Source organism: Mandrillus leucophaeus, unplaced genomic scaffold (genome assembly GCF_000951045.1).
Source record: "Mandrillus leucophaeus isolate KB7577 unplaced genomic scaffold, Mleu.le_1.0 Scaffold622, whole genome shotgun sequence".
NCBI classification, from domain to species: Eukaryota; Metazoa; Chordata; class Mammalia; order Primates; family Cercopithecidae; genus Mandrillus; species Mandrillus leucophaeus.
In genome coordinates, this window is record NW_012106720.1 from 1,478,475 (window position 1) to 1,499,550 (window position 21,076).

The following is a 21,076-nucleotide window of genomic DNA, read 5'->3' on the forward strand; positions in this document are numbered from 1 at the left end:
TGTCTTGGCAATGTGGGGTCTTTTTTGGTTCCATATGAACTTTAAAGTAGTTTTTTCCAATTCTGTGAAGAAAGTCATTGGTAGCTTGATGGGGATGGCATTGAATGTACAAAATTACCTTGGGCAGTATGGCCATTTTCACGATATTGATTCTTCCTATCCATGAGCATGGAATGATCTTCCATTTGTTTGTGTCCTCCTTTATTTTGTTGAGCAGTGGTTTGTAGTTCTCCTTTGAGAGGTCCTTCACATCCCTTGTAAGTTGGATTCCTAGGTATTTTATTCTCTTTGAAGCAATTCTGAATGGGAGTTCAGTCATGATTTGGCTGTCTGTTTGTGTGTTATTGGTATATAAGAATGCTTGTGATTTTTGCACACTGATTTTGTATCCTGAGACTTTGCTGAAGTTGCTTATCAGCTTAAGGAGATTTTGGGCTGAGACTATGGGGTTTTCTAAATATACAATCATATCATCTGCATACGGGGACAATTTGACTTCCTCTTTTCCTAACTGAATACTCATTTCTTTCTCTTGCCTGATTACTGTGGCCAGAACTTCCAATACTATGTTGAATAGGAGTGGTGGCCTGTCTTGTGCAGGTTTTCAAAGGGAATGCTTCCAGTTTTTCTGCATTCAGTATGATATTGGCTGTGGGTTTGTCATAAATAGCTCTTATTATTTTGAGATATGTTCTATGAATACCTAGTTTACTGAGTGTTTTTAGCATGAAGGGCTGTTGCATTTTGTCAAAGACCTTTTCTGCATCTATTAAGATAATCATGTGGTTTTTGTCATTGGTTCTGTTTATGTGATAGATTACATTTATTGATTTGCATATGAACCAGGCTTGCATCCCTGGGATGAAGCCAACTTGATCATGGTGCATAAGCTTTTTGATGTGCTGCTGGATTCCATTTGCCAGTATTTTATTGAGGACTTTAGCATTGATATTCATCAGGGATATTGGTCTAAAATTCTCATTTTTTTGTTGTGTGTCTGCCAGGCTTTGGTATCAGGATTATGCTGGCCTCATAAAATGAGTTAGGGAGGATTCTCTCTTTTTCTGTTGAATGAAATAGTTTCAGAAGGAATGGTACCAGCTCCTCTTTGTACCTCTGGTAGAATTCAGCTGTGAATCCGTCTGGTCCTGGACATTTTTTGGTTGGTAGGCTATTTATTATTGCCTCAATTTCAGAGCCTATTATTGGTCTATTCAGAGATTCAACTTCTTCCTGGTTTAGTCTTGGGAGGGTGTACGTGTCCAGGAATTTATCAATTTCTTCTAGATTTTCTAGTTTATTTGCATAGAGGTGTTTATAGTGTTCTCTGATGGTAGTTTGTATTTCTGTGGGATTGGTGGTGATATCCCTTTTATCATTTTTTATCGTGTCTATTTGATTCTTCTCGCTTTTCTTCTTTATTAGTCTTGCTAGCAGTCTATCAATTTTGTTGATCTTTTCAAAAAACCAGCTCTTGGATTCATTTATTTTTTTGAAGGGTTTTTTGTGTCTCTATCTTCTTCGGTTCTGCTCTGATCTTAGTTATTTCTTGCCTTCTGCTAGTTTTTGAATGTGTTTGCTCTTGCTTCTCTAGTTCTTTAAATTGTGATGTTAGGGTGTCAATTTTAGATCTCTCCTGCTTTCTCTTTTGGGCATTTAGTGCTATAAATTTCCCTCTACACACTGCTTTAAATGTGTCCCAGAGATTCTGGTATGTTGTGTCCTTACTCTCATTGGTTTCAAAGAACATGTTTATTTCTGCCTTCATTTCATTATTTACCCAGTAGTCATTCAGAAGTAAGTTGTTCAGTTTCTATGTACTTTTGTGGTTTTGAGTGAGTTTCTTAATCCTGATTTCTAATTTGATTGCTCTATGATCTGAGAGACAGTTTGTTGTGGTTTCTGTTTTTTACGTTGTCTGAGGAGTGCTTTACTTCCAACTATGTGCTCAATTTTGGAATAAGTGTGATGTGGTGCTGAGAAGAATGTATATTCTGTTGATTTGGGGTGGAAAGTTCTGTAGATGTCTATTTGGTCGGCTTGGTGCAGAGCTGATTTGAAGTCCTGGATATCCTTGTTAACCTTCTGTCTCGTTGATCTGTGTACTATTGACAGTAGGGTGTTAAAGTCTCCCATTATTATTGTATGGGAGTCTAAGTCTCTTTGTAAGTCTCTAAGGACTTGCTTGATGAATCTGAGTGCTCCTGTATTGGGTGCATATATATTTAGGATAGTTAGCTCTTCTTGTTGAATTGATCCCTTTACCCTTCTTTGTCTCTTTTGATCTGTGTTGGTTTAAAGTCTGTTTTATCAGCATCTAGGATTGCACCCCCTGCTTTTTTTTTTTTTCCCCATTTGCTTGGTAGATCTTCCTCCATCCCTTTTATAGAGCCTATATGTGTCTCTGTGTGTGAGATGGGTCTCCTGAATACAGCACACTGATGGGTCTCCTGAATACAGCACACTGATGGGTCTTGACTCTTTATCCAATGTGCCAGTCTGTATCTTTTAATTGGGGCATTTTAGCCCATTTACATTTAAGGTTAATATTGTTATGTATGAATTTGATCCTGTCATTATGATTGTAGCTGGTTATTTTGCCTGTTAGTTGATGCAGTTTCTTACTAGCATCGATGGTCTTTACAATTTGGCATGCTTTTGCAGTGGTTGGTACCGGTTGTTCCTTTCCGTGTTTAGTGCTTCGCCTTCAGGAGCTCTTGTAGGGCAGGCCTGGTGGTGACAAAATCTCTCAGCATTTGCTTGTCTGTAAAGGATTTTATTTCTCCTTCACTTATGAAACTTAGTTGGCTGGATATGAAATTCTGGGTTGAAAATTCTTTTAAGAATGTTGAATATTGGACCCCATTCTCTTCTGGCTTGTAGAGTTTCTGCCGAGAGATCTGCTGTTAGTCTGATGGGCTTCCCTTTTTGGGTAATGTGACTTTTCTCTCTGGCTGCCCTTAACATTGTTTTCCTTCATTTCAACCTTGGTGAATCTGACAATTATGTGTCTTGAGATTGCTCTTCTCAAGGAGTATCTTTGTGGTATTCTCTGTATTTCCTGAATTTGAATGTTGGCCTGCCTTGCTAGGTTGGGGAAGTTCTCCTGGATAATATCCTGAAGAGTGTTTTCCAACCTGGTTCCATTCACCCTGTCACTTTCAGGTACACCAATCAATCGTAGATTTGATCTTTTCACATAGTCCCATATTTCTTGGTGGCTTTGTTCGTTTCTTTTTACTCTTTTTTCTCTAAACTTCTCTTCTCGCTTTATTTCATTAATTTGATCTTCAATCACTGATATCCTTTCTTCCACTTGATAGAATTGGCTACTGAAGCTTGTGTATGCGTCACGTAGTTCTCGTGCCATGGATTTCAGCTCCATCAGGTCATTTAAGGTCTTCTCTACACTGTTTATTCTAGTTAGCCACTCGTCTAATCTTTTTTCAAGGTTTTTAGCTTCCTTGTGATGGGTTCAAACATCCTCCTTTAGCTCGGAGAAGTTTGTTATTACTGACCTTCTGAAGCATACTTCTGTCAACTTGTCAAAATCATTATTCATCCAGCTTTGTTCCGTTACTGGCAAGAAGCTGCGATCCTTTAGAAGAAAAGAGGTGCTCTGGTTTTTAGAATTTTCAGCTTTTCTGCTCTGGTTTCTCCCCATCTTTGTGGTTTTAATCTACCTTTGGTCTTTGATGTTGGTGAGCTACAGATGGGATTTTGGTGTGGATATCTTTTTTGTTGATGTTGATGCTATTCTTTCTGTTTGTTAGTTCTCTTTCTAACAGTCAGATCCCTTAGCCGCGGGTGTGTTGGAGTTTGCTGGAGGTCTACTCCAGACCCTGTTTGCCTGAGTATCACCAGCGGAGGCTGCAGAACAACAAAGATTACAGAACAGTAAATATTGCTGCCTGATCCTTCCTCTGGAAGCTTTGTTCCAGAGGGTCACCCACCTGTATCAGGTGTCAGTCAGCCCCTTACTGGGAGGTGTCTCCCGGTTAGGCTACACGGGGTCAGGGACCCACTTGAGGAGGCAGTCTGTCCATTCTCAGAGCTCAAATGCTATGCTGGGAGAACCACTCCTCTCTTCACAACTGTGAGACAGGGATGTTTAAGTCTGCAGAAGTTTCTGCTGCCTTTTGTTCAGCTATGCCCTGCCCCCAGAGGTAGAGTCTACAGAGGCAGCAGGCCTCTCCCCGTGCCAGGTTGCTGCCTTGCAGATCGATCATTGCTGTGCTAGCAGTGAGCAAGGCTCCATAGGCATAGGACCCACTGAGCCAGGCGGGGGATATAATCTCCTGGTGTGCCGTTTGCTAAGACCATTGGAAAAGCACAGTATTTAGGCGGGAGTGTCCTGTTTTTCCAGCTACAGTCTGTCACAGCTTCCCTTAGCTAGGAAAGGGAAATCCCTCGACCCCCGTGCTTGCCAGGTGAGGTGATGCCCTGCCCTGCTTCGGCTTACCCTCTGTGGGCTACACCCACTGTCCAACCGGTCCCAGTGAGATGAACCAGGTACCTCAGCTGGAAATGCAGAAATCACACGTCTTCTGCATTGATCACACTGGGGGCTGTAGACCAGAGCTGTTCCTATTTGGCTATCTTGGAATGGGATCCTATGTATTTTTTTTTAATTGTTTGCTTTTTGTCCCTCAAACTAGCTAATCTCAATTAATCAATCTTCAAGTTTACTATCTCTTCTGCCTGCTCAAAACTGCAGTTGAGCCACTCTAGTGAAGTTTTCATTTCAGTTATTATGCTTTTCAACTCCAGAATTGCTATTTAATTTTAAAAAATAGTTTATATATTACTAAGGTTTGAATGTGTTTCCCAAAAGTTTATGTGCTGGAAAGTTGTCATTGTAACAGTATTAAGAGGTAGGACCTTTAAGAGCTGATTAGGTCATAAGAGCTTTGCCCTCATGAGTATATTAATGCTATTATCATGGTTTATTTATTACAGCAGTGGGGCTCCTGATAAAAGGATGAGTTTGGCCTGATTTCCTTACTCTCTCGCGTGCTTGCTTACCATGTTATGCCTTCCACTGTGAGATATCTTCACCAGGTGCTAGTGCCATGCTCTTCGACTTCCTAGTCTCTAGAACCATGAGCCAAATAAACTTCTGTTCTTTAGAAATTATTCAGCCTGTGGTATTCTGTTATAGCTGCAGAAGATAGACTAAAACATATATGTTTATTGATCATCTTTATTGGTGGAATATAGTTATACCTTTATACTTTCTTTTAGTTCTTTTCTTTTTTCTTTTTTTTTTTTTTTGGGGGGGGAGCGGGGATAGGTTCTTGCTCTGTCACCCAGGCTGGAGTGTAGCAGTGTGATCATAGCTCACTGAAGCCTCAAACACCTGAGCTCAAGTAATCCTCCCACCTTAGTCTTCCAAGTAGCTTAGACCAGATGTGCATGCCACCATGCCTGGCTGATTCTTTATGTTACTATAGATAGGGTCTAGCTGTGTTGCCAAGGGTGGTCTTGAACTCCTGGGATCAAACAATTCTTCCTCCTCAGCCTCCCAGAGTGCTGGGTTTATAGGCATGAGCCACCGTGCCCAGCCTCTTTTAGTTCTTTAGACATAGTTTCCTTCAGCACTTTGAACATATTTAAAACAGTTCATTTAAAGTCTTTGTCTAGTAAGTTCAACATTTGGGTCTCCTTAGGGCAGTTTCTACTGATTGCTTCGTTTTCCTTCTATATGGACCATGCTTGCTTGTTTTCTTTCCCATATCTCATAATTTTTTTGTTGAAAATTAGACATTTTAAATGTGGCAACTGTGGAAATTAGATACTTTCCCCTCTGCAGTGTGTTTTGTTGCTGCTGGTTGTAGTAGTAGTAATTTGAACTACTTGTCTGAAGACTATGATCTATATTGTTTGTGACCATGGAAGTCTCTACTCGTTTATCTTGGTGGTCAACTAATGATTGGAAAAGATTTCTTCCAATGCCTAGAAGCAATAAATCACCCATTCTGAGCCGAGGAACTCTACGTGCATGTTGGGGTACACTGTAGCACTAAGCAAGGTAGTTGACAACTTACCTTAGCCTTCATTTCCTGCTTGTACAGAGCTTCAAGGTCAGCCAGAAATGAGAGTTTAGGAGCTTCTGAAGTCTTTCCTGTGCATGCATATAGCCCTATGTGTGTGTGTAGCCTCCTAGATTCCCAGGAATATGTTGGAGTTTTTCAAAGCCCCTACAGAGATCTCATTTTGCAGCTTTTTCTTTTAAACTTTTTGGTTAGTCTATTGTTGCTCCAAGTGTTATCAACTGCCTTGGGCAACTGTGAAGTTAAAACACCTGCTTGTAATTATTTCCAACAATTACAAATCCCTGGGAAGGAGGCATTTTGTACTGGCAAGCCCTGAGTTAGGCCAAATACAGACTGACTTATAAGTGGGTTATTCCAGGGAACCACTAGATGGTAAAATAATGACAGTTCTTGGGAATGAATATTTGAAAGAGCCCTAGCTCCATTTTCCTTTCCCTGGTAGCTGGTAAGCTGCACCAGGATTGTGGGTTGTTACTTTTCACGATTATTTTTATTGCAGAGACAGAGAGTCAGAGATGGGACTAAGGCAAGTTAAAATGCCACAAAGCTTGTTGTTCCTACTGATATCCATTCATTCACACATGCTTTTTGGGTTACTGCAAGCCTTTAGTTAACATGTAGAGTTATGAAAAAGTTTATTCTGATTTTTTTTTGGCCATTTTTTCATTGCTTTTGTGGATGAGAAAAATTTTGGAGATTCTTAATCTGCCATTTTTGCTGATGGTATTCCACAGCTCAACTTTTAAATATAATTTTTTAGTCTTCGTGTTATTTGAAAATTTTGAGCCATTTGGCTTTTGACCAATCTTCCCTTCAAGAAATGACCTCCTTGCTGCCTTTATGGACACCCTTTCCGTTCTTCAGTCTTCAGTCCACTGAAGACTTCCTCTGATTATCCTTTAGAAGTTAATGTTACTCAGAATTCTATTCTTGGCTCTCTTGTTTCCATTCTACATATCCTTCCTGGATGATGTCACCTATATGCATGACTTCAGTTGCCTTTTCTATGAAGTAACTCTCTTTCTCTCTCTCTCTTTTTTTTTTTTTTGAGACCGGGTCTCACTGTGTCACTCAGGCTGGTGTCCAGTGGCATGATCACAGCTCACTACAGCCTCAACCTCCTGGGCTCAGGTGATCCTCCTGTGTCAGCCTCCTGAGTAGCTGGGACTACAGGTGTGCCATCACGCCTAGCTAATTTTTGTACTTTTTGTAGAGACGGGGTCTTGCCATAGTGCCCTGACTGGTCTTAAACTCTTGGGCTCAAGCAGTCCACCAGCCTTTGCCTCCCAAAGTGCTAGGATTACAGTCATGAGCCACTGTGCCCAGCCTCTATGAAATAACTCTTAAATTAATAGTTTCTACCTAGATTTCTCCTTATTTCTGGTCCTAAATATCCATTACCTCTTACAATTCCATTTTGGCATAATTAAGACAAAGCAAACTTAGCACATCCCAAACTGAACTGGTTATTTTACTCCAGATCTGTTCTTCCTCCTGTCTTTACTGTCTCAGTAAATGGCTGCCATGTCTCTCAGTTTTCAATGTATTGACTTTTCTCATACCCTCATCACGTCGTAACTGATTAGTTACCATGTTTTACCACTATACATCTTATATATCGCTAGAATTTGTCTACTTTCCTCATTCCTGATTTTGCTTTTCTAGTTAAGGCCACAATTTCATCTTGCTTAAAACGATTGTAATGATTTCCTGTCTTCCCATCTCCTGGCTTGTCCTGCTGTCTGTACATTCTCTATACTGAAGGTAGAATGTGCTTTCCAAAAAGCACATTTTATCATGTCATTCTCTCACCTGATAAACAGTGACTAACAACATAAACACCATCTCTGCCTTCAGGGAGCTTTGAGTATAGTGAAGGACACAAACAAGGAGGTGACCAAGTACAATTCAGAGTATGGTGTAGTAAGTGTACATAGGAGAGGCTGAGACTCAACCAAGACTCAAGATTTTAAGAGAATTTCAGAGGAGATGATGTCTAAGCTGAGATTTGCAGGAAGAGTAGGAATTATGCAGATGAAGAGAAGAATGGGAAAGAGTGTTCCACGCTGAGTACACATAAGAAGGCCTAGAGAAAGCACTGGATTCCAGGAAATGAAAGAAGTTCTGTATGTTGGCAAATTTTGTTAAGGAAGTAGTATGAGTTAAGCCTGAAGAATTAAGCTGAGACCGTATCACACAGGCTCCTGTATGTCATGTTAAGGGATCTACTTTAATGTCAGTGCTTTTGGGAGCCACTGAAGTGGTTTTTCTTGGGAAGAAATGTGATCAGATTTGCGTGTTAGAAATAGTATTCTGGCTAGAGTATGGAGAAAGCTTTGGATAATATGGCTTAGATGGAGTCAGGGTGGCCAGTTAGGAAACTCTTGCAGTAATCCAGGCAAGAGATGATAGTGGTGTGGGCTAGGATATGATATTTGGAATAGGGAAAACTGATTGATTTGAGAAGTGTTTTGGAAATAGAATGGACTTGTCAATATTGAATGTGGAAACTGAGGGAGAGGGAGAAGCTAAAGAAAATTGTTTGTATTATTTAGTTAATAAAGCTATCTATTTCAATAGTTATTTAGAATATAAAGCTATTATATGTTTTCAAGTATGTACATATATTACTGACACGAAAGTAGTGTTTTGTAGTTTTCTTTGAAAAATTATGCCTGATGTAAGTGTAAAGACTTAAGCTCCACTAAGTAGACTTTACTGTTCATTTGGCAAAAGCTATACAGCCTAATGACTGAGTCAACTTATTTATTTCTGTGAACCTTGCCTTGTATTTCCTATTGAGATTCAGTGATTAAACTCTGGTCAACTTTGTAGTCAACTTTTTCTTTTCTGTTGTAAGCATAAAGCTACATAAAATCGTTGCTATTAGTTTTCCCAGCTACACAAAGATGTTTCTACTCTGGACTTTTCACGATAAAGCAACCAGCTGAACATTTTTGCAATTTTCTGTTTGTAGTATAGTGGAATATCTGACTAAAGTCTTGCTGATTTTAGGTTCGGTTTGGCTTGGTCACTTTTTAATAAGACAAATTTATATCTACATAACTTTTGTTATCTGGTTAAAAAGTGTGCTTTGAAAAAACATTCTTTGACTTTGAAGGCCTGTGTAAAAGTATATACTTTTATCACTAATACATGAAAAGAGAATCATTTATAATTTTTGCAGAAGAGGTCTGGAAACTCATATTTTTAGACTTTCATGTTCTTCTGCGTGGACTTTTTGGAAATAATAAACTTATAACTTCTACTTCCCAAATTATTCTGATATTTGTTAAATGGATATGTGGTTGGATACAGTATTGTTCAACAAAAATAGCTTTCAGTTTAATTTTAATCAGAATCATCAATATATTTTTATTTTAGGAAATAAAGGAAAACAATATTATTTTTCAAATGTTACAGAAGACATTTTTAATCTTCATTTTTAAAAGGACATGATGATTTCCTTTTAGAAGAGAAAAATCCCTTGGCACCAAAAGAGAAATCCTCTCTTTTCTCAGTTGCCTTTAAAAATCTTGAACCTGTCAGTGAAATTGTATAATCTACTAATAACATGCCTAAGGCTTGTTGCCTTTTCTTGGGCAACAGAATCACCAATTGATGTGCTCTATCGATTTTAATCACACTGTTTTTATAGTTCCATTGCAAGGTTTCAAAAACTCACCAAATAAATAAATCTGTGGATACAGTTGCCTCCTTTCTCTGAAAACGTAATCATATGTATACTATTCCTTCTCAATCAGTTGTTAAGGTATAATATAGATGAGTAATTTTTATTTGATAGACTTTGGTCTTGGCTAAATTAGAATGTTCTCTTTGCTATTCAGAATTTACATATTTAAAATATACAGTTCTTATAAATGTGGTATCTGGGTGCCTTGTAGCATTCAGAATTTAGCTTGACAAGTTGCTCGTAGGCTATTTCATCAAGCCATTCCCTCTACAACTCAGCTGCAAACATCTAGAGCAAGCTCCCATAGGGTTGTATTTTAAGCTAGCTATGAGCTAATTATATGGCAGTTTGTATCTTAGAATCCATGTAGAACAATATTTGGAGCATTAGGTTGAGAGATTACGACTGCTAAAATAATTTTCTGATGCTATCATGCATCGGGTTTTGACAGAGTTGCACAACAGTAAAAAAAGCCTCCATTTATTAGGAGCTTAAAACATATCAGGACTTTACATATGTGATACCTTATCCCTAAAACAAATATGCCATTCAGATATATATACACACCATCTATATATGTTGCGTATGTGGAGACTGAGACCAGGTAGGTTACTAGGTAGGAATTTGAGCGTTGGTCTGACAGTAAAGCTTGGATTCTTTCTGCTTTAGCATGAGTACAAACATTTCGTTTTAAGTTTGTGTACATGAAAAATAGATGCAAAATTGTCTCAGAAGACTTCTGAGATTTTAATGTTCAATAACTGTTTAGAAACTTGGGGTCTTTAGACTCTCAAATGGTAGAACATTCATGTTCTGTTTCTTAAAATTGGTGTAGCTTTATTGGCAATAGTACTGAATTTGGAGTAGGGGCATTTGCATGTATATATGTATAAAATAAAGAACTTAATATTTCATTGTGGAAGTTATAGTGAGAAGCATTGTTTGGTATTTTTTGTAATTTTGGCACTCATTAGAAATAAGTCATTTATTTTGTCACATTGAAACATTGACTATAGTGAATTTGTCACTAAATTCTAATATGTTCGTATGGCAGTAGATTTTGATTGATTGTACTGGCTGGAGCCTATTCTTGATACTTTTTAGCTTTACAGTTTATATTTTCAGCAGACATTGATGCCCTGTGCCCCCTCCATTGCAGAGTTTCAATTGCTTGCTGCAGAGTTAGTGTTGAATTTGGTGGTCACTCTCTATTCACTAAAACCTGTGGCTGATTAGGGTCAGTTCTGGCAGTGCCCACCTAAGACTATTCCATTACAGTAGTCTTTTCTTTTTGCAGCTCTTCAGAACAAAAGCCTCTTGTCCCACTCCACCCCATCCATCTTTTGTGCCTATTCTTCAGTGAAAAACACTCTTATTTAACCCGAATTTTTTCTGAAAGTGCTTCTTCCCTTTTCTCATCCCAGGAGAGAGACCCAACTTTGTCTCTCCTATTGTTCTCGCCTTCAAATGGAAACCACCTCCTTCCATTCATCTGGAACCACAGGCTCTGAGCCCTTGCATGTGCTGGTGTCTCTACTTGGAGAACCTTTCCTTGACTTCTTCACAGGTGACTCCAACTCATTCCTTACAACTTAGTTTGAGTATCACCTGCCCCACGAAACTTCCCCTCAGCAACTGAGTAATAATGATTTTTAAAGCAATAATATGTATCAGACAAAGTACCAGGAACTTTACAAGTGTTATCTAGTTAGTCCTCACAACAATTACATAGGATAGTTACTGCTGGCTGGGCGCGGTGACTCACACCTGTAATCCCAGTACTTTGGGAAGCTGAGGCAGGTGGATCACGAGGTCAGGAGATTGAGACCATCTTGCTAACATGGTGAAACCCCCATCTCTACTAAAAATACAAAAAGATTAGTCGGGCGTGGTGGCAGGCGCCTGTAGTCCCAGCTACTCGGGAGGCTGAGGCAGGAGAATGGCGTGAATCTGGGAGGTGGAGCTTGCAGTAAGCCGAGATCGTGCCACTGCACTCCAGCCTGGGTGACAGATCAAGACTCTGTCTCAAAAAAAAAAAAAAAAGAAAAAGAAAAAAAGAAAGCAAGATAGTTGCTGCTGCTGCTTTGCATACGGGGGAACTGAGCTAATAAGAGATAGGAGTGGAATTCAAACCCTGGTATCTCTCATTCAAAAAATTTATGTGTCCCACTAGATCATGTTACTTCTCTGGCCACTCCATCTTTTGTATCACTTTTATACTTTGTTCATATTTGTTATCATTATCATAATCATTATGAGTGAAGCCTGTGCCTTCATAATCTCCTTATCCCTAATTCAGTCCTTAGTGTATCACAGGTATTAAAGTGTGTACTGGATATATACATAAACTATTAGATGACTGGATTCTCATTTGGTCTTTTCTCCTGTGGGGCCTCTGATGCTCTTTGCTGGACTCCTAACTGCCCTCTAGATACTCTTACTGATCAGACTTATAGAAAACTTGCCACCGAGTGCCTTTTCTTACTGGGTAGTTCTGGTGCCAGATGCAGTCTTCCCTTATCTTTCCTGTTTTGCTGAATTTAACAGCCATGGCACATTTATTCCTCAGCTATGACATTCTAAATGCTTTTGTTCTGGCTATGAGCCTAGGATTTGTGTGCTGTGGATAAGTGGCTCATCACTGGGATCGAAGGAAACAGGCTCTCCCAGAAAACAAGCATTCTTACTTGAAATTATGTGGCTAGGGAGCCTGGAAAGTTATTTTATGTCTCACATGAATCTTTTTGGTCTTAGCTACTACTTACACGTTTTGTTATGAAAGAAAAACAAACCAGTTATTGTTAGTTACTCTGTCTGCAAAAAGATTGATCTTTTGTTGAATATGAAGATATTAATAATGAGGTTTATTATGACCAATGCCTATAGTTGTTGGGGAGTAGGTAAGGCTAGCAGAAGCCCTTTGGGTTTGACAATATTGCCCATCACCAAAATAAATACTTACGTGTTTATATCCTTTTAGACTCCTGAAAACCAAAAATGTTGACTAGAACATAAGATGGGGGTGCAGTTATAGCATCTTGTCTGATAGGGAGCCTTTCAGAATCAGGTAGAAATTTAGCCTGATTGGAGTCAGGCTGGGTGTAGGGGTTTTGACATTTTGCTCCAAAAGGAAAGCTACAGGATGGAGTGAGGGCTTCATTATGGTGGAGGTGCAGTTTTTGGCCTTGGAGACTTCACAGATACATTCTGACTTCGTTTACATGTCAGGTCATTGGCTGCCTTACACTGGGTACCTGCCTTGTATGTTATATTTGTAAGCTCCAAAACACTGTTTCCATCAATCAGTTAATGACTTTCAATCAATAATCCTTACTTAATGGAGGCCTTTTGTTGGACATAAATGGCAACGTAAATAGGACATGGTTCCTGCCCTGGAGGGGCTCACAGTTCAGTGTAGTTTTTGTTGTTGTTTCTGTTTTATTAATATTATTTCTGCTAAAACTTGAAGACAGGGATTTTGGAATCTGTTGTTGGTATTTTGTTGTAGACTGTTTGGAGTTGTCAAGTTTGCAGTGGTCTGGCTATAAGGGGAAAGTTGCCTGAATCCTTCAATTGTGCTTTCCTCCCTTGAACATGATCTTGAGGATCAGAGTGCCTTTCCTCATGTGGAATGAAACATCCAAGTCAGAGTGTTACATTACACATTTCCTCAGCTAACTACGTAGTTTTCCTAGAAAGTTACTGGCTTTGGACAGCTCCTGTCTCTCAGTACTCTTGAGAATGTTTGACGTAGAGGACAGGTACTCTTGACTGTGGAATTTTGCATTAATATATTTATTAGTGAAAAAGTTTTAATTGGTGCATGATAGTCAAAGCTAGCAGACTTCCCAGATTTACTGTTGAATTCCTGATCTTATTGATCTTTTGCTTATTGGATTAAGATTCCTGAGTATGAGGAGACTATTTTCTTTTCAGCTTCCTGGATGGAGCACAGCAGAGCCTTCCTGTTTGGATCCTTAGAGCAGTTTTACTTCTTCAAGAATCTATTGGCAACACTGAATTTTTTGTCTGCCTTAGCTACATGTGGGCCCACTTGCTCACTCTTAGACCTGTTCTCTGATTTCATGAAGAGGAAGGAGGGATTATTTCCTTTTTCTTATAATATTTTTTCTTCTGTTTTTTATCTTTTTCTTTTCTAGGCAGGGCCACTACTTCTTAGCACATCCAACCTTCTGGCTCATCTCCCCCGCGCCCGGCATCTTACTATGCCCCTCCCCACCCCAGGATAAATTCCAATAATGCTGATCTGTTACAGGTGGAGTTCATGTTGACTGAGGTGAATTTTAGGGCTGTAACTGGTTTGGTCTGATCTGGATCCCCATTATAATATTGAAATCTCCACAGTGGAGGTGAGGAACAATGCCACTTCCATTCCTTTAAATGTCTGTTACATCTCAGATGATCGTTGGGAGTGATTCATCTTCATATAATTTTAGGGGTAGAAGGAACCTCAATACGTCCTAGTCTGTGCTTAAATTCCCCCATTGCTTCCCTTCTTCCAACTGACACTGCAGCCTCTACTCAAACACTTGTAGTCACTGAGATAGTCTTTCCTTTTATCTTTGACAGCTATAAATGTCAGGAAGCCCTTTATATTAGATGGAAATTGGCACCCACTCTCTCTTCAAATCACACAGAAGTCTAATCCTGTATGCCTTATCTTCTTCAGAAATGTGAAGAGAGCTCTCACATTCCCTTTGAGATATCTCTTCTCCATGTGATCCCCTCATTTCTTTGACAACTTTTCCTATATTCCTTCCTGTTTTTCTAACTAAGTGATTTATGATTCTGGCTCTTTTCCACAAAATCACCACCCAAAAATTTTCACTGAGTGCCTATTATGTACAAGGAAGGGCCTATGTTAGAGAAAGGTCCTTGGCTTCCGGTTGCTTAGTTTTATATTTGTTATTTTTTTTGAGACAGAGTCTCGCTCTGTTACCCAGGCTAGAATGCAGTGGTGTGATCTCAGCTCACTGCAACCTCTGCCCCCTGGGTTCAAGCGATTTTCCCACCTCAGCCTCCTTAGTAGCTGGGACTACAGGAACACACTACCATGACTGGCTAATTTTTGTATTTTTTGTAGAGATGGGGTTTCACCATGTTGGCCAGGTTGGTCTCGAACTCCTGACTGCAAGTGATTGGCCTGCCTCTGCCTCCTAAAGTGTTGGGATTATAGGTGTGAACCACTGTGCCCGGCCAGCTTCTGGTTGCTTATAATGGAGAGGGAGAAAAGACTGATATCAACAGGGAAGAATCGGGGAGAGGGTTTCCTGGTTTATCCACTGTCTCTGAACTGCAATTTCTGTTTTCACCTTTTTTTTTTTTTTTGAGACAGAGTCTAGCTCCGTTGCCAGACTGGAGTGCAGTGGCACGATCTTGGCTTACTGCAATCTCTACCTTCTGGGTTCAAACAATTCTCCTGCCTCAGCCTCCCTAGTAGCTGAGATTACAGGTGCATGCCACCACACTTGGCTAATTTTTGTATTTTTAGTAGAGATGGGTTTTCACCATGTTGGTCAGGATGGTCTCGATCTCCTGACCTCGTGATCCACCCGCATCAGCCATCCAAAGTGCTGGGATTGTAGGCGTGAGCCACCGCCTGACCTCTGTTCTCGCTTTTAACTGTCAGTATAGGGGCCACATTTAAGACTGTCCTTCCGTATTACAGCTTAATCAGTGAGGAACATCATGCAAATCAAAATAGAAAGGAAAAATTAAAGCAAACACCAGTCAAACATTTTTTAAAATTCTGAAATAATGTAAATTTTAAATATACTGTAAATCCTTTTATAAGACAATACAGACTCATTTTCCTAATCATGCCCTTAATGAAAATAATAAGCAAGTGCCAGTCTTCCTTAAAATATGGCAATATGAACTAGAAAACTCATTGGGCCCTTCTTTAGGCTTTGTAAACATGTTACAAAAGCAGTCAGTCATTTGGCTTGGTCTGCAGAATGTCAGACAATCCATAAGTTTTTTTTCCCTTTACTTGAATAAAACATATTTTTGACTGAATTGACTATTTAGGTTTCTTGTAGACACAGTCTTAGTAAAGAAAACTTTAAAAATTGCTTTTGGAGAAGAAAATTGTAGCTAGTTATAGCTTATAAAACCATTCTTGTGTTCATTTTCTTGAGGAAATTGCTATAAGTGTATCTTCTAGGCCAATATGTAAGAGACCTTTTTATGATTAAATAAAAGCTCAGAGATTTTTGGTATCAGAGTTGTTTTATTGACTTGCCTTAGTTCTAAAAATAAAATGAAAACCTTTAGCCAAAGGAAGGCTCATGTGTTAGTTAAATACTGACATGATTTGAACTTATTTTATTTACTTATATTATGTCCGATTCCTATGTATGTCCAATCTTTGGAGACACAAAGAACCATTATTGTGTTAGAAGATTCTTTGGTTTTGTAATACATATTTTTATATCTAAAGTCCTGTTTAAAGATAATTACATGGTTCTATAGAAAAAGAGCTATTAATCTTTGTGTTTACATAAGTTTGCAATACTTGATTAATTTTAAGCCTCTAAAATATGAGTGACATCATTTGTCCTGTGAGATAGTAGATTTGTTTTAGTAACAAATCTTTCAGATCAATTCGTAAATGAGAAAGAAATAAATGTGAGTAAACATTTGTTCTATCTTGGTTTTTGTTTAAGCTAAAATAATTAGAATTCAGCCGGGCAAAAAGAAGTTAAATTTGAAATCTAATTCTTGTCAAGAAATTTTGCATGCAGCTATTCAACCTATTGTTTTAGAATTGCTGTGGTGAGAAAGTAGAACATTACTTTGGCAAATGCAGGGCTTGGTAGACTGGAGAGCAAAAATGAAACTTCTCAGTGAGTAATAGAAAAAATTCCTGTGCTTTATGACTATAGCTACCGAGTACTTCTAAGGCAACTGATAAATCAGAAGGCTGGAGCGAGAAAGTACTCAGAAGTCTATGACAATGTCAGTGATACAATAATGACTTATTGAAAAATTGATGAAAATTAAAGGAAATGCTTTCTGAACAAAGCTAAGAAAAGAATAGCTGTTTTTAGATCTCCCAAAATCTATCTTAAAATGAAAATTTTAATATTTAAAGATTCTGTTGAAAATTCGTGAATATATATATATTTGTAAACCTTGAAGGATATGGTAAGTATGCTTTTAGGAGTACAGTTTATCATGAAGGAACTCAACTGCAGTTAAATAAAACTGTACGTTACAAATGCTTCTTACAGTTTCTTATAAAAAGTACCATAAAGTCAGTATTCTTAATGTATGCAAAAAATGATGTTTTACACATCTGACATGGGACTTCTCTACACCTGCAGAGAGAAAGCACTATTTTTCCCAGACAGAAAGCCTATTATTTGCAGATCTACTCCACTGCTCTGAGTCATTGATGGTTATAGGTTTTATACTTAACCTGAAATGCAAAACATTTTCTTCTAGGTCTGAAGTTAAATCATTTTGCAAAGTGATACGGCTACATTCTGAATTTTCTTTGTCTTGCTACATATTCTTGAAAAACCAGGTTAAGTGTTTATAAGAGGGGTGTGTGTGTGTGTGTGTGTGTGTGTGTGTGTGTGTGTGTGTTTTGAGTGGCATCAGTTGCATTCTTTTCTTCCTCTGCCTGTCTGGAGGGCACTTTTAATGTACCTGTCCCCATACTCTCCATTATAAGTTTTAATCACAATAGAAATTTTTTTTCCACCACTTTGATGAAAGGTCATATTTATTGGGCTGACTTATCTATTATTAAATTCTATTTAATAATCTTATAATACACTGTACACATTACCTGGGGTAAATGTAAGTACAGCATTTAGGATTTTAAAATCTATTCACAAATGAGATTGACCTCTAAATCCCCCTTTTGGGGAACACTGACCATGGTCAGATTTTGGTTATTCTAAGTGAATAAAATGAAGTGGGTGGCTTTGTATGCTCTGAAACCATTTATATGAGAATCGTCTGTTCAATAAAAGTAGGAGAGGACTGTGCTATGAAACTTCCTGAGTGAAATGATAAGTGGCATGAAGAAAAGTAAAGCAAGGTAAGGGGCGGAGAGCATGGGCTTGTTGTTTTAGATGATGTGGTTAGGAAAGCCTTTCAACTGAGCAGAAGGCACAGTGAAGCACGGGAGCAAACTGTGTGAATGTTTGAGGGAAAAGCATCCCAGGCAGAGGAAGCAGAAGGACAAAGCCTTGAGAAGGGAGTATACTTGGCATATTAGGGGAGCAGCAAGAGGCTACTGTATCTGAGAGAGAGGAGATATGAAAACTGAGAGGTAGTGAAGAGTCCATTTATTTGGGACCTTATAGACAAAATTCAAGAAAATTTGTCATTTCTGTTTCTTAATCTTGCTCTTTAATTATGTTTTTCTATCTTTTAGATTTGACTGCATGCTTAGTATATTTTTATCCTTTCTCCTCTGATTTTAATAAAGGTTTAAGAGTATAAATTTTCTTGTAAGTGCAGCTTTGCCTGCATTCTATTAAGCTTAATGGCCATAAGTCACATGGCTACCCCAATCTGAAAGAGAAGCCCGGAAATGTAGGATGTTAATGAGCATATTGCTGCCCCAAAGAAAATCAGAATTTTGTTTGTAAGAAAGAATGGGAGGACAACTTTTAGGTAAACTACTAGCAGTATCTTTTATAAAATCCTATGGGCCTGGCAGATTTTCCTGCCAATCACAATAGATAAGGATTGGATAAAAGTCAGCACAGCTTTCTGATTAGAAAACCAACTATTTCTTTAATGAAATAAATATATTTAATTTCCTATTCTAGTCAAGTTTATTCCAGTTCAAAGGATAACGGTATATTGCATATATCCCCAGCTTTATCAATCTATGACTACAAAATCTACTTTTAAAGACTATTTGAAATGCTATAGCATAAAACTATAATAATGTGCTCCCAATTACTTCTGGAAGTTTCTCAAGGTACTCCTTTATATGTACCTCAGAGTGTATTTTTCTTCCTCCTCAAATGAGATCTTTCCAACTTGCCACTATGCAGCTGCCAATGGTCCTAGTTAAGTAAAATGCTGCCATACTTATTTTAGGCTCAGGGAAAAGTAGCACCCACTCATTTTTATTTTTGCTCAATATAAAAATGAGGATACTTATGAGGATACTTAAACTTTTAGAATTAGCTAGTTTTATAAAAAGTGAATTATTCACTCCTTTGTAAAGTATGTAATAGGAATTTGCTCTACTAATAAATAGATTAAGGTTTAAAATTTGAAACCATAGTAATGTATGTTTAACACCAATGTATTAAACCTTTTAAAAAACCAAAACCGACATTAAGAAATACATTTCATACTGTGATCAAGTACACACGCACACACACACTCTATACATACATATCTGTCTAATTAAAAGTTTCACAGAAATTTCCAAGGAGGTATGCTAAATATTCTATTATCTATTTGATTCTACTTTATTTTTAAAAAGTGATATCAACCCACAGAATGGATTTCATAACCCACTACTGCAGTTTGATAAGATGCTGTTTTAGACCATGCTTTTCAGCAGTTTTGTGGTCCTATTTTGTCCTTTTCATGTCTATACAGGATGCTTCTAGTGCTAGTTGCTAGCTTTTCTCTGATTTCCAGGATGGTGATAGGATAAGAATTTATCTAAATGGTGATTTCTTTTCTTTCTGCAGCTCTCACGTGTGAATATGTGTCTAGTGCATCCTTAACTTAAGGACTTCACCAGTTCGAAGTTACAGTTTTCACCATCAACTACCTTATCCTTTCTGTTCTGGTTTTCTTCCTCAAACAGTGGAAGGATTTTTAAAGTTGCTTTTGTTGCAGAGTTAAACAAATGGCTGATAGTGACTTATATAAAAAATCCATAGAATGCCCTTACTGTTCATCTGCTTCTCAGAAAGATGTACTTTGTGTGTGTTCCAGCAAAACAAGGGTTCCTCCAGTTTTAGTGGTGGAAATGTCGCAGACGTCAAGCATTGGTAGTGCAGAGTCTTTAATTTCACTGGAGAGAAAAAAAGAAAAAAGTACCAACAGAGACATAACCTCTGGAAAAGATTTGGTAAATATCAAAGATTCCACATCTAAGCACAAGTTGATATCCTGTTCCCTGATGGCACTCCTAGCTTCATCCATATCCCATGAGTTCTTGTTAGTTAATTCATTGCCTTCATTATTATTAAACATTTCTTTCTCACAGAAGAGGTGAGTAAATTTGGTTAGTAACTTGTTATATTATGTTTCCAGCCACTGCCCAAATTAATTATTTCTCAGGACACGAGGTAATTAAACATGTTATCCCCACTTCTTTTTTTAATGGTTTATGCAGAAATGAATTGGTTTTCAAGTTGAATTAAATCTGAATTTTTGAGTATTTTCTTCAGCTGATGAAGAATGAGATTTATGGTTGTGGTTAAGTAAAGGGTAGTTATGGCTTTGTTATTTAAGTCATGGTTGTCTCGGTGGAATATGAACTATACTTAACAAAATCAGTTTGCATTAGTTACAAATAATCTGTGGCTACCCAGTTGTACTGATTTCGATGTATTCATCTTTTTAAAAAAATTTTTTTGGGATAGACTTTTGCTCTTGTTGCCCAGGCTGGAATGCAATGGCATGATCTCAGCTCACCGCAACTTCTGCCTCCTGGGTTCAAGTGATTCTCCTACCTCAGCCTCCTGAGTAGCTGGGATTACAGGCATGTGCCACCATGTCCAGCTAATTTTTTGTATTTTTAGTAGAGAGGGGGGTTTCTCCATGTTGGTCAGGCTGGTCTCAAACTCCCGACCTCATGTGATCCACCCACCTCGGCCTCCCAAAGTGCTGGGATTACAGGCGTGAGCCACTGTGCCTGGCCATACTCATCTTTATATAGAATAGGCAGTGTGTAAGATTGTGGTTGATACAGCACAACTTTGGAGACAGAGAGCAATAAGCCTAAGAAAAGTCAGGTTCCCATTCCTCAAAATTGTACCTTCTTCATATATTCTCCCTTGACTGTTATTTCTGATTTGTGTTACCATATAGTTACTGCTATATGGATGTCTCAGAGTGAGTTGTTACTATGTTATTTTCACTCAAAGCATATTTTTGAGTGGCCAATAATTTATGTATAAGCTATTTGAGATGGTTGTGAAATTGTGAAAGGAGAGTGATTGAGAAAGCTATAAAGTTGCTTTCTTTGATTTCAGAGAATGACTAGGTAAACTTTGATGAATCTGCTGTGCTGGTTATCATGTAGACTTTCCTGGATTCAGGGGATTGGATTGAATAACTTCTTAAGGTCTCCTTTAACCTAATGAGC

At 38.3% G+C, this 21,076-nt stretch overlaps 1 protein-coding gene across 4 annotated transcripts in view; it reads left to right on the plus strand.

Annotated features, from left to right (window-relative positions):
* The window catches only part of STK33 (serine/threonine kinase 33), a 216,821-nt gene that overhangs the window by 104,555 nt on the left and 91,190 nt on the right, over nucleotides 1-21,076 (plus strand). For 2 of the 4 annotated variants that reach the window (XM_012000247.1, XM_012000248.1), the window contains one exon: nucleotides 19,449-19,834. The exons of 1 other annotated variant lie outside the window; for it this stretch is intronic. In XM_012000247.1, the coding sequence (XP_011855637.1) occupies nucleotides 19,610-19,834 (225 nt within the window). In that variant the 5' untranslated portion in view covers nucleotides 19,449-19,609. The remainder of the gene's footprint in view (nucleotides 1-19,448; nucleotides 19,835-21,076) is intronic. One more of the 4 variants, XM_012000249.1, reaches the window with a different exon arrangement.